Raw genomic sequence first — 12,238 nt, 5'->3', positions numbered from 1 at the left:
GTAGAGGTTAATCTGCAACTGCTTGTCATGAATAATGGAAGAAGGCAGAGTTAGATTCAAATCCAGCATAATCTTTCTTTTTCAAAATGTTAGTTGGTCCTAGATTGAATCCCTGGCTAGTCGTGGAATTTAACAATAGTGGGTGGCTATAATGGTAAAAGCTGCATCCCAGGATATATCCTTGGAACTATGCTAATCTCCTCAGAACCAAATGGAGAACTGAAATGACTGAGAACATCATGGAGAACACAGGAAAGGGTGGGGAGCAACCTAATTATTTTGCCAGAGAAATGAGTATTTCATGACTGACTATGCCTATCATGACAACTTCTTGGTAAGCCTCCACTCTGCAATAGTAATTTTGAAATACAGCCTTAAGATATATTCTTCAAGTTTCAGATCTATCTACCAGTCCAAAATGCCTGGGGATCTTGAATTAAAGTAAATAATTAGATTCAGACAAATTTCAGATTAGGCTTGCAATAGGAGTATTAATTTTAAGAAAGATTCTTAAATTAATTATAAGAATTAATGTAGAGAAGGAATGACAGAACCTGGGAGTGAAATGAAAAGGGGGACCAGCATAGAATCATTACATAGCCTCAGGCTAATTAAGTCCAATTCCCCTTCCCCTTGAGTGCCACTGGCCCCTATCTAACTCTAGGTGTTGACCTAGAGGTCAATTCAGAAGGTTCTTGGGCATAGGCTTCAGCCATAAATCAGTTTAATTGAATCTTCATGTGTGGACCTGATCTTTTATGCCTCACAATTCTGGAGTCCTTGATGACTCCAAGTTTGGTTGTTTGCTTGCAGATGTTTTATAACCTGACTGATATTACATAGTTGGGTAATGAAATACAGTATCTGCAAGCAAACAAACAAGCAAGCTTGGAGAACATTGAGGACTCCAAGTCCATCCTGAGTTATCTAAATTCTCTTCTTCTGAAATTATAAGAATTCTTGGGCTATAGGGGCTCCATTTGGGGCAGAATTTATTTCACATATTAATCTGGGTGATTCACTCTACTTTCATTATCCATTATACAATGCCTTAACTGTCCCTCACTCACTCTCACACTAGATTAACTTTGATTAGTGTATGAGAGTTGTGGATACATGCATTTTTGGAGATACCTGACAAGAAGAAAGGCATTTTGATCATCAGGAAACATTAATGCTTTTGATACTTGAGCAATGTCTTCTTCCAGATTAAAAATCCAGTCCTTGAAAATGAACAGAGGGATAATTTTCCACTCTTCCACTGTGTATCACAACTGTGTATGAACCTCTCGTTTGCTTACTAAACATGAAATGTTATGACTAGTCCCACTTTCTCAGCTTGTACCTACTTGTATCCTGGAAATCCACATCATTTCCATTGTATGCATTGCGCAATCGATTTGTCATAATCTTCAACTGCATGATTTGCTGACGGATAGTCATGTCCGGTTTGGTGATGTCGACCTCAACCTCTGGGTTATTGATCTGATTGGCTAGACCATCTCCCATCACATCTGGAAGGTATCTGTAAAGAGTATGTATATGTTCATGCTGAAAGCTAATTCTGAAGAACTGGACTTCATGGAGATCCAACCAGACTTGCTGGGTGGGTGGGAACCTAACCCACTCTTTTTTTAAATTGATTTCCCATTTTCTTTTCTTATTGTTATCTACTAGCTAGTTACCATGGGAAAGTGGCAAAAAAAAAAAAAGAGAAAATGAAAAGTTATTGTTTTAATTCATCTTTGTATTTCATGAATCTAATCAGTGAACCTTTGGACATGAATTATGAATTTCTGCTTGATGCTTTTTTGCATCGGTCCAGGAATGTAGTGGAACTATTGGCACCTGTGGAAAACTTGTCCCTGGAGGAAGAGGGTCTTGAAGTAAGTCTGAGTTCTGATGGTGAATCAGTTTTTCAGGGTATACTAAATTTGAGAGAGGTTACAAGTCTCTCCACTGTTCTGGCAAGCTGATAGCTGTGGTACTGGGCTTCCTCTTCTGATAAATGCCAAATTTATTTTAGTATTTAGACAGAAGACAGCTAGAAGACTCTCAAGGGCAGTTGCAATTACCTAGGTTACTGGTTCTCAATCTGTGGTCTGCAGACCTGTGGGAAGCCATGATGTCATCACAGGGAATCCACAAAGGCATGAAGAAATGTTATGATCTAAATCTTAAGTCTTAGTGGTATTTAAAGGGGTCCATGGTGAAGAAAAGGTCAAGAACCACTTAGGGAAATGGAACTATAATACTAGTGAATGTTGTGTATAGCTGCCTAAACCTTTTTAGATCAGTCTTCTCTTTTGAGCTTCACCTGCTTGCAGGGATCTTTTTTAAATAAAGATGGGGCAATTAATTATTGTCTCATCTCATTTGATTCCTTTCCTATCCACCCCTGTAATAGCATTTCACTTTTCCAAGCTCTAAAACATCATAAAAATGGTAGATGACACTCTGAGACTCCCAATGTGGCTTGGCTTGGTATCATTGCATCTGATAATCCCCAAAACACTGAATAATGTTATTTGAGGAGTTCCTTCTTTATATCAATTTATGTAAGTCATTTCTGATGCCCCTCTTATTTGTCCCAACAATCTCCAAGGTCTGTTTGTTTGGAACTAAAGAAAAGTCAATACTTTCTGGTGACTATTTCATACCCTATAATTTATGTGTTAAGTTGACACACCTCATTTTTTTTCATTAACAATATTTTCAAGAAATGCTTCTATTTAGAAATTTATGCACTGTTTTAATGTGTTTTTTATCTTTAAAAAGATGAATTTTTTAAAAAAAAGTTTAAAGAAAAACAGTACAATACAAAAGGAAATGTCAAATATTTGCTATGCATAGCCTAAATGTTTTGAAGCATAGATGGGATAGTGAATGGTTCTCATTATTTCACAGCTGATTAGCCTTACCTGCCTTTGGTCATTCCGTTCCAGCATCTATCCTCATTTACAGAACCAGATGATATTTTTTCATTGCAAAGTGTTGTTGGGAGGAGAGCCCAGAAGTCTCTTACATCCCTCAGCTTCCCTTTGGCATCTGAAACCTGTCATTAAGAAGAGTGATTAAGGTTGCAGAAAATACTTTTAACAGCTTTAAATGTAATGTACATAAAATTCTATGTACATTATGTATTTATATTAGAACACATTCCAAGAGCATTCAAATAGTAGACAATTGTACTGTGACTAAAAACAAAATAAACTAAAAACAAAATTCGTTCCATACTCCATTCCATTCCATTCCATTCCATTCCATTCCCTTCCATTTTCTGCTGTAACCATCCCTGAATTGATACGTTATTTTGTATGTTACATTGGCTTGTAAGGAAATCTCCAGCTTAGAAATGCTAACTTGTATAAAATAGTATGGCTGTGCTTGAGATAAAATTAATTTTGAGTTATATTTATCACATACTGTCCTAACTGATCAATATTATTCTTATCATTATCTGGTGATAATACACATGGCATTAAAACTACGAAGGCTAGTAAACCAATCTATATCTCATCTATTTTATTAAAAAGTGTTATGTGAAAGTCTTGATTTTTAAAAGCCATAATGGGTGTCAGAGGTCTATATCTGTGGGGCAATCATATGATAACAATGGCATATAGTTTGTGACATGAAGGAGGAGTAAATGGTAAAGAGCATACATTAACAAATGAAATGAAAATAATAACTATATATTATAACTGTGAAACTATGAAAGGGCAAGGATGAAGGAGATGAGGATATCAGATTGATGGCCATGAAATGGCCGTGAAAATACAAGAAAGAAATCAAAGAAACAACTGTTGAAGTAGGATGACTGCATGCGTCCTACAGTAAAAAGTATTAGAAGACAGATGAAATGAGTGAAATTAAAAATAAAAGTGATAAGATGTTTTGAGAGGAAACCGAACTGAAGGATGACTGGAGGGAGTATTTTTGAATTTTATATGGGAATGAAAGGGAGGTTTTGAAAAATGGATGCTATTGTATATTTGTTTGTATGAAGGAAAATGGATGAAATGGAAACTTGAAATGCTTTAAGAAAATGGGAAAATGATAAGTTTGTATGTATAAATTGGAAAAGCAGATGTAGTTTGCATAGGGCTGTGGTTGTATGGCTTTTTTTAAATGTGTGAAGATTACACATCTGACTGAGTCTTGAAAGAATGCCATTTTTCTTCCTTTCTACAATGGTAAGTCATGAGAAAAAAAGACAAATGCTACAGGAAGATTAGTTTATGTGTGCTGGGAAGATATTTTGCAAGAACTGAGACTAAAAGGATACAAGAGATGACATGAGCCAAAATTTAGGAAGACCATTATGATTTTATGCCAGGGAAGGCATGTGCAGATCAGATTTTTGCTCTAACTGAGAAATGTAAGAAAGGGAATAAGATACCTAAAAAATTGTAGGTGGCAAAACAAGAAAAGATAGCCCTAGGAATATGTAAGTATTAAATACAGACCAAGAAACGTTTAATGGCATAAATTTTCAGAGACAATATTCTAAGATAACACTTTTTATATCTGATAAAGACTTCATATTTTTATGAATTTATGTCTAGTTTGCACTTCTGCTTTGGATTCATACAATAATAATGAAAAGGGAATAACAAATCTGATCGATAAAGCAAATGAGAAAATATTCTTGATTGTTCTTTTGAAGAATGTGGCTGATAGTGAGAATTATTTAGTGTAGAATAAAGGCTAGCAATGGAAATGGAACTTTGGATGCTACTGAAGGACATCCCAAAACAAAGGCAGGAGAAAGGCTATGTTTCAAGACACTATTAAGGAAAAGTAAACTGGCTACTCCATACTAAAATATTTACAGTTAAGACACTTTAATTGCATATTGATGCAATAATTTTCAATTGAGAAAGACTATTTATGTATCTTTACTTCTGCAAAGTAGTGGCAGATCACATTTACCTGATTTGAATCTTATGTTAATAATCAGGGGAATTTTGCTGCCAATGCTAGCAGTGTTTAGATGTTGGATACGATCTGGGGAGACTCAATCCATCAGCTGTCTCTATTTTACAAACATATTATGTTCTTTCAAAGTGTTTATCTTCTTTCAAAGATTGGCTGTAGTTTAGCTGAACTGCAAAGGGATCCCAGAATGATTTTATACAGTGAGTACAGCAGGCTGGTGTCCCTTTTTCCTTTCCTTTAGAATCATACATGTTACTACTATTGCCTCCTTTGCATGATGTGTATGTCATTTCTCAGTGATCTTCCCTCCTGTTTGCTGCTACCAATATTCTATTCCTTGGTCCTTCTCCCTCAGTCTTTCAGCATCTTCTCTCCCTTTCCAGCCCTAGCTCAACAGCTACCAGAATAAGCAGATACCGGCTCAGGAGCATGCCAAGCAAATAATTCATGATGGTCTCTTTGTGACAGCAATATTGCAAAATTTTAGAGATTTGCCCATTTCTAAAATACACGATATAACTGCAATTTATTGTTATTGTGAAGTATGCCCTCTATGGGTCTGAGGTGCCCATGATTATTAGATGAGATAGAAACATTTTTACTTGCTGAGAGCCTAAACATGTGAAAAATAACTCCTTATATTGGTAAGCAGGACTGCTAAGGATTTGGTGTGTTTAAAAAAGTGTCTTGATTATTAGCTAAAAGGGTACTTTCATTTTTACAGATTAGTGATGTGTACTCTTCCAAAGAAAGAAAGGCTACACATTGAAACTAAACTGTGCTTATAGGTATTCCTTCACACAATGAACATCTTTACGAGGCCCAATGAGCATTTTGATTAACAGGTTACACAAACAGTTCTAGCGCAGAATTAAATCAAACAAACCCTCTGCACTCACAAATTTCTCTGAACTAAGCCCAGAAGGTTTATCTTCAGTGACATATTTTCCCCGCCTTTTCTTATCTTCCACATTGGCAGCTTTTGTATTGAGTTTGGGATTTCCACAACCTTGAAAAATCTGGGGAAATAAAAGAAAATCACATTTCAGAAAAAAAAAATTCTGCCAGGTAAATCTCTGCACATTTACTTCACAATATTAAATTTACTTACAATTCATTTCAGATATGAGGCTATTCTGATTTCCTATATATTTCATACTAGTATTTTTGTTTTGTTTGATTCAAAAGGCTGATTTAAAAACATATAGCACAACAGGCTCTATTTTCTAAATTGCTTAAACCCTCAGACACTAATATTGATATGGATTGTCATATATGCATAATACTGTAATTAGTGAATAAAAAATCCCACCCTAGAGCTTTCTTTTGTTGATTTCCTTAACAATCTAATGATTAATGAATTTTGAAGACATGTTCACTCTCTGAACTGATGGCTTATATTATATTACTATATTTTAGGCAGCACTACTATGTTCTCTCTTTTTCTTTCTGTCAGTCTATTGGTGACTTATTTACTTGCTAGTCAGTTCCTGATGCACCTTCTCTCAGCAGCTTTAATTACAGTTCTTCTGTTCCATGAGAATAATAGCTAGGGTCCAGGAACTCAAATTATGCTGTTCACATCAGGGTCAATTGGATAGGAAGCTGCAGTTTTTGGATTTGTGATGGAGCAAATTTCTTTTATGCTGGGCTAAAATATCACACACTGTTCAGGAACACATACAGGACAAATGTTTGGAAATCAAACGTGATGAGGAAGAGACAGATAAATCTCACAGTGAGCTCACTCTTATACTGGGAAGGAGACAGTGAGCTCACTCTTATATTGGGAAGGAGGCACATTCCAGTCAACACATACAAATTAAAGATGACAGGTCTAGGGTTTAATAATTCTTGTATGACAGTAAAAGTGCCTTTCCACCTATTGAGCCCTGAAGAATGGCAAGCATAATATGTCTATTTTTTATTAGTAGAAACAATGGAATCTTCTCATGGTAACTTGTCACTGAATGTCACTGGCTCAAAATACCCAGGGTGTGATCCAAAGTCACTTTGCATGCTTCGGTGACTGTTTACAGGAAATGCCATGAATATTCAGGAGAGTTGGGTGAGGGAGCAATAAGAAAAATACAGGCAATTAAAAATATAAGAGGTAAATATTCTGAAGTTCACAATTTAGTTCTTACCTTGGCTGTTATAGATTCTTTGTTTTCTTGCATGTTTGAAATGGCTTCAGCAATCCTAGCATGAATTGTACCAATTACAACATCTACATTAGATGGTCCATCAAAACGATCAGCCACCAACAATAATGAATCTATTGGGAAAAAAATAAAATGATACTGATTAAGAAGCATATCAAACAAATCATTTGTAATTACTATAATCAATATTGAAAATGCAACATACATCAATGGAATATTTTATATATTTATTTATATCTTAGATATTCAGATACCATGGTTTACCTACACCTACAAAGATCAGAATAGTGCAAACAGTGGCATTTCCTGTGATACTTTATGTAGGCAAAAGTTGGACTTTAGAAACACAGGATTGGAAAAGTATTGACACTTTTGAACTTTGGTGCTGGAGAAAACTCTTGAGAATACTACTGTATGGACAATAAACTAACTAAACAAATGGATCATCAAACATATCAATGCAGAATTCTCACTCAAGGCATATATGAATAGGCTCATCCTCTCCTATTTTGGACCCATTATGCAAAACCCTTGGTCTCTTGAGGAGTCTGTAATGGTGGATGGCCTCAATTAAAATGGCAATGGATGTACTGTTGGAAAACCGGAAGAACCGAAAGACAGATCATCACGAAGAAAATCTATCTATGTGGTTGTCATTTAGAGTCAACACTGGCTCAAAAGCATTCAATCAATCAATCAGTCAGATCCTCACAAACAGTTAAATACTGTCCCCCTCAGAAAAAGAAGTCATAAGGATAAAATGATACAATAAATTTAAGAATATTTAAATAGCAACATACAAAACAAAATTTTATAATTATGCTTGAGAACCGATTATCATTTTTTAAACTTTTTCTACATGAACGTGCCCATGTAGTTTACTAGAAATAGAATTCAATTTGAAGGTGACTGAACTTTTTACTCATTGTTAAAAACAGCTTTTTCTGAAGTCATTATTTTTTTAACTGCTTAAAATCATCCAATCTGTGATACTGATGAATACTTGGATCTTATATATCCTGGTGTCTTTTGCAAAACTTGAAAGACTCATAATCCATTATGGGAACTATGGAATTCCAAAACATATGGAGAATTACATAAAGGAAGAAGTGATGCTTCAAAGATATTGAAAATATTCCTCTAATGCATGCATCAATTGATCTCCAACCTTGCATTGCTTAACTAAAAGGAAAAAAAAGAGTTAAAAAAACATCAATGAAAGCAATTTTTTCAGGCAGACATCTGTAGATCTTACCAATCATGTTCTTCCATTCAGTGTCCAGGTCAGCATGATTGCCCAGGCAGCCCTTCAAGACATTACGGCAATAGCTATTACATGGCTTAATGTTTGACATGCCCCGGCAGTGTGCACAATACATCAACTTCATAATAGCACGATTGCAATACTGGCTCAGAGGGACCTTAAAAACAAACAAACAATTATTTCTTAAGGGCATAATATAACAATCGTAAAACACAACATGTAACCTAAAACGCAACCCAGTATTCAAAAGAGAAAAAGTATTTTTGTGCGTGAGCAGAGATAATCTATATAAATTTTAAAACTAAGTCCATTAAATAGACAACTAGGTTGTTTCTTATATGAAATCCTTGGACATAGTCCATTTAATTTCAGAGTAGGACTGCTTTTCAGAGATGATAAGAATGAAACATTTCAAAATCCTTGAAAAACATGCATTCTGAAATATGAACATTTAGAATATATTCAGGTCTGAAAGCATAAAACTTGTAAGTTACCCTACAATTGTTTCTTTGATGTCCTGCCAATTTAAAAAAGGCCAGAAGAATAAAGAAACAAGCACATAAATATTACAGATGAATATTTTTTCTGTTCTTCTGTTCAGTCATGTCTGATTTCTTGGAGACTGCCTGGACAAGTCCTTTAAGTTTTCTTGGCAAGGTTTTTCGGAAGTGGTTTGCCATTGCCTCCTGCCTAGGGCTGAGAGAAAGTATGCCTAGGGCTGAGAGAAAGACTGAAATTATTACCCAGTGGGCTTTGTGCCTAAGGCAAGACTAGAACTCACTGTCTCCTGCTTTCTAGTCTAATGCCTTAACTGCTACAATAATAAGATACCTATAAATAATTGTCAAATTGTCATTCAGTCAGGTAGTGCAGAATCACTGTGATTTATCACATCAAACCCTACTGGAAATCAAATATGAAATATTCTCTGAATATTCAGAATCAACTGTTCCAGAAGATTTTAAAAAGATCCTATTGACAGAACTGTGGGAAATATATTTTATGTATCTATGCACATTATGTACCTATGTATAAATAAATATACTTTGGCAATAAGTTTACTAAAATTTCCATGAATCTGAAATCAGACAATAAAGTCAATTATTTGACAAGTTTCCTCATTTTCATTAATGTGGGCCTCAATTCAATTAATGTATCAAAACATAGGTAGTATTAACTATAATTTAGAACTCAAATAAAGTTTGAATTTTGAAAAATATAAGAGATAATGCACTTTTTTCTCATCTATTTTTGTCTTCTGTTATCTTAGCATTTAGTGTAAAAGTCAGTTCCATTTCTATCGTAATATACCTCCAAAATGTATTAAATTCTTGTTATTGATTGGGTTTAGTGGTGGGTTCTAACCAGCTTTACTACCGGTTCTCTTTGTGCATGCGCTTTGCGTCTGATCGCCTCTTTGATCGTGTTGTGAAACAGCCCAGCTGAGGTGCGGCAATCCACTCTGCCGCACCTCTCAGCTGGGCAAAAAAAGAAGAAATAAAAGGTAGGAATACCGCAGGGGCGGGCGGGAGGGCCCAGCTCCTGAAGACGTAATAGCGTCACCACTACCGGCTTGGCCGAACCGGGAGGAACCCACCACTGATCGGGTTATAGATATGATGGAAAAATGATGGCCAAACTAAAACTTAGCAAAAAGCATAGTTTTCAACTTCATTTCAAATCTCAGTTTATGAATCTGGTTTGCTAGTCAACACAAAAACAAGATATCCAATGGCCATATATATATGTTCATTCAATTGACGGGAAGGGGGGGAGATAGGCTGTTCCAGGGTTGCAAGGTTAAGTCCCCCAAAGCCTGGAAGTTAGAAGCTATAACTCTGGAATGAAAAATTGAAGTAAATTATTGAATTAGAAGGATATAAGGAGTGAACAATGTTGTATGGAGAACTAAGGATAGACAGGTACTAGGCTGCTGTTGTCTGTGTAACTGGAAGTCTTTAATCACAAATAAGAATAGTTTAAACTGGAGTCTTAATTCAGATAGGAAACAAGTGAAGATTCCTGTTTTGCAATGAGAATTCCAGTAGGAATAGAGTAGGATGGAGTGTCCAAAACAGCTTAAATGGTAGTGTTCTAACTAAGATTGGGGGGCAGTAATAAGAATTGGGATTATTGCAGTAATTTAGGCATGAAACTATCAGGATTACCCTAATAAAGCCACAGATTTCCCTTTCAGAACCCACAGATTCTATAAGCATTCATCAAATGAAAATTAAGTGACTCTTATTAATAAAATCAATAAATTGATTCCAAATTAGTTGATCCTCAGTCAAGATCTGAGGTTGCAGATCAAAAAACTGAGACAATCTGGGAGACTTGGAGACAAAGAATGGGAAGCCATCATGAAGGATGGAAAGGAAGACCAGATTGAAACACACACACACACACACACAACCCTCAACAATCTCCAACTCCTGAGTCACATTCTATTTAAGGCATTAAGATGGGATCAAAGAGTAAATATTACTAAGACACTTTATTATGAGTCATCACATATTGACATCAAAGATCACCAAAGACCAGTAGAGATATCATTAGTATAACAATGACACTATGGATCAGATTATCCAAAAGTACTGTATAAAGCATAAACAAAATGGACTGTACTTGGATACTTTCAAATTGATTGGTTTGGTAAAAGGAATTGGAAAAGTTCAGTTATAATAACAAAATCATGCTTAAGAACTGACTGTGGAGCAGATCATGTGCAAGTTCCAAATCAAACTAAAGAAGAACAAAGTTATCCAATTTCTACAACATGATCTTGAACATATGCTGGCTGTTTTCAAGATCACTAGGAACTGCTTTGAAGTCCTGAACTTCACTAGTAAGGAACCAGAGGAACTATGGAATGAAATCAAAGAAGTTAAGAATGAATGGAAAAGAGACTGCCAATAGACAGAAGAAAGTAAACTGGAAGTCAGAACAGATGGTGGAAACTCTCCAGAAAAGAAGCCAAAGCCAAGAAAGACAATGATCTCAGAAAGAACTTACAAAATTTAAGTGAGCCATTAAAATAGATAAGAAACAATATTGGAATGTAAAGTCACCAAAGATGGAAATGGACATAGATAAACAAGGAAAGCCTTCCAAAAGAATTGTGATCATCAAAGGAGGTTCCAACAACAAATTTGCATACTAAAGGACGGACAGTCATGAACTGATTCAAATAGGATCAATAATAAGTGTATTCTGAAGTAGCTTTTGGAGGGAACACAAAAATTATAGTGGATCCTGAATATGTATATTGATATTACTGGTAAGTCAATCCAGCCAAAGCATGGTAACAACTGTCCTGACTTTGCTGTCTTGGTTATCTACTATAAATTACTAATAAAACTTGATGCTAACACGGTATTAAATTGTTTATTTAGATTTTAGTAACTTGTCTTTATTATTTTTATAAATAAGATGGTGAACATACCTAATATTTCTTTCTCCTCCTATTTTCCCTGCAACAACCACCTGTGAGATGAGTTGCCTGGCCCAAAGCCACCCAGCTGGCTTTCATTATACTAACCACCATCCTGCCAGAGGTTAATCTATCCATTCATTGAGAACAGTTCTCTGGAAAGCTTGTTATGAGACCATATGTAGAAGATGACTTTAACTCAGAAAAGGCAGATCCATTATCAAGGCAACAAATAGATAAACATGTCTTGATTACGGTAGGACTACCTTGTATCTGAACTGCCATGAGCAAGACAATGAGGCTTCTCTGTGGCAGCTCCCATACTTTGGAATTCTTTACCTCTAACATCCATACAGCTCCTTTGGGATATTTAAAGAGAGTTTAATTTCACTGGGCCTTCAGCACTTTTTGATTTATCAATTTCTCAACATGGGG

At 35.5% G+C, this 12,238-nt stretch overlaps 1 protein-coding gene across 2 annotated transcripts in view; it reads right to left on the bottom strand.

Moving 5' to 3' along the window:
- The window catches only part of GPC1 (glypican 1), a 176,489-nt gene that overhangs the window by 3,496 nt on the left and 160,755 nt on the right, over positions 1-12,238 (bottom strand). For both annotated transcript variants that reach the window (XM_087872697.1, XM_034439496.3), the window contains 5 exons: positions 8,362-8,527; positions 7,089-7,219; positions 5,841-5,960; positions 2,922-3,055; positions 1,350-1,525 (listed from right to left, as the gene is read on the bottom strand). In XM_087872697.1, the coding sequence (XP_087728823.1) occupies positions 1,350-1,525; positions 2,922-3,055; positions 5,841-5,960; positions 7,089-7,219; positions 8,362-8,527 (727 nt within the window). The remainder of the gene's footprint in view (positions 1-1,349; positions 1,526-2,921; positions 3,056-5,840; positions 5,961-7,088; positions 7,220-8,361; positions 8,528-12,238) is intronic.

Source organism: Pantherophis guttatus, chromosome 6 (genome assembly GCF_059756535.1).
Source record: "Pantherophis guttatus breed Tessera chromosome 6, ASM5975653v1, whole genome shotgun sequence".
NCBI classification, from domain to species: domain Eukaryota; kingdom Metazoa; phylum Chordata; class Lepidosauria; order Squamata; family Colubridae; genus Pantherophis; species Pantherophis guttatus.
Note: the sequence above shows the minus strand (reverse complement) of the source record. Positions and strands in the feature narration are given on the sequence as shown.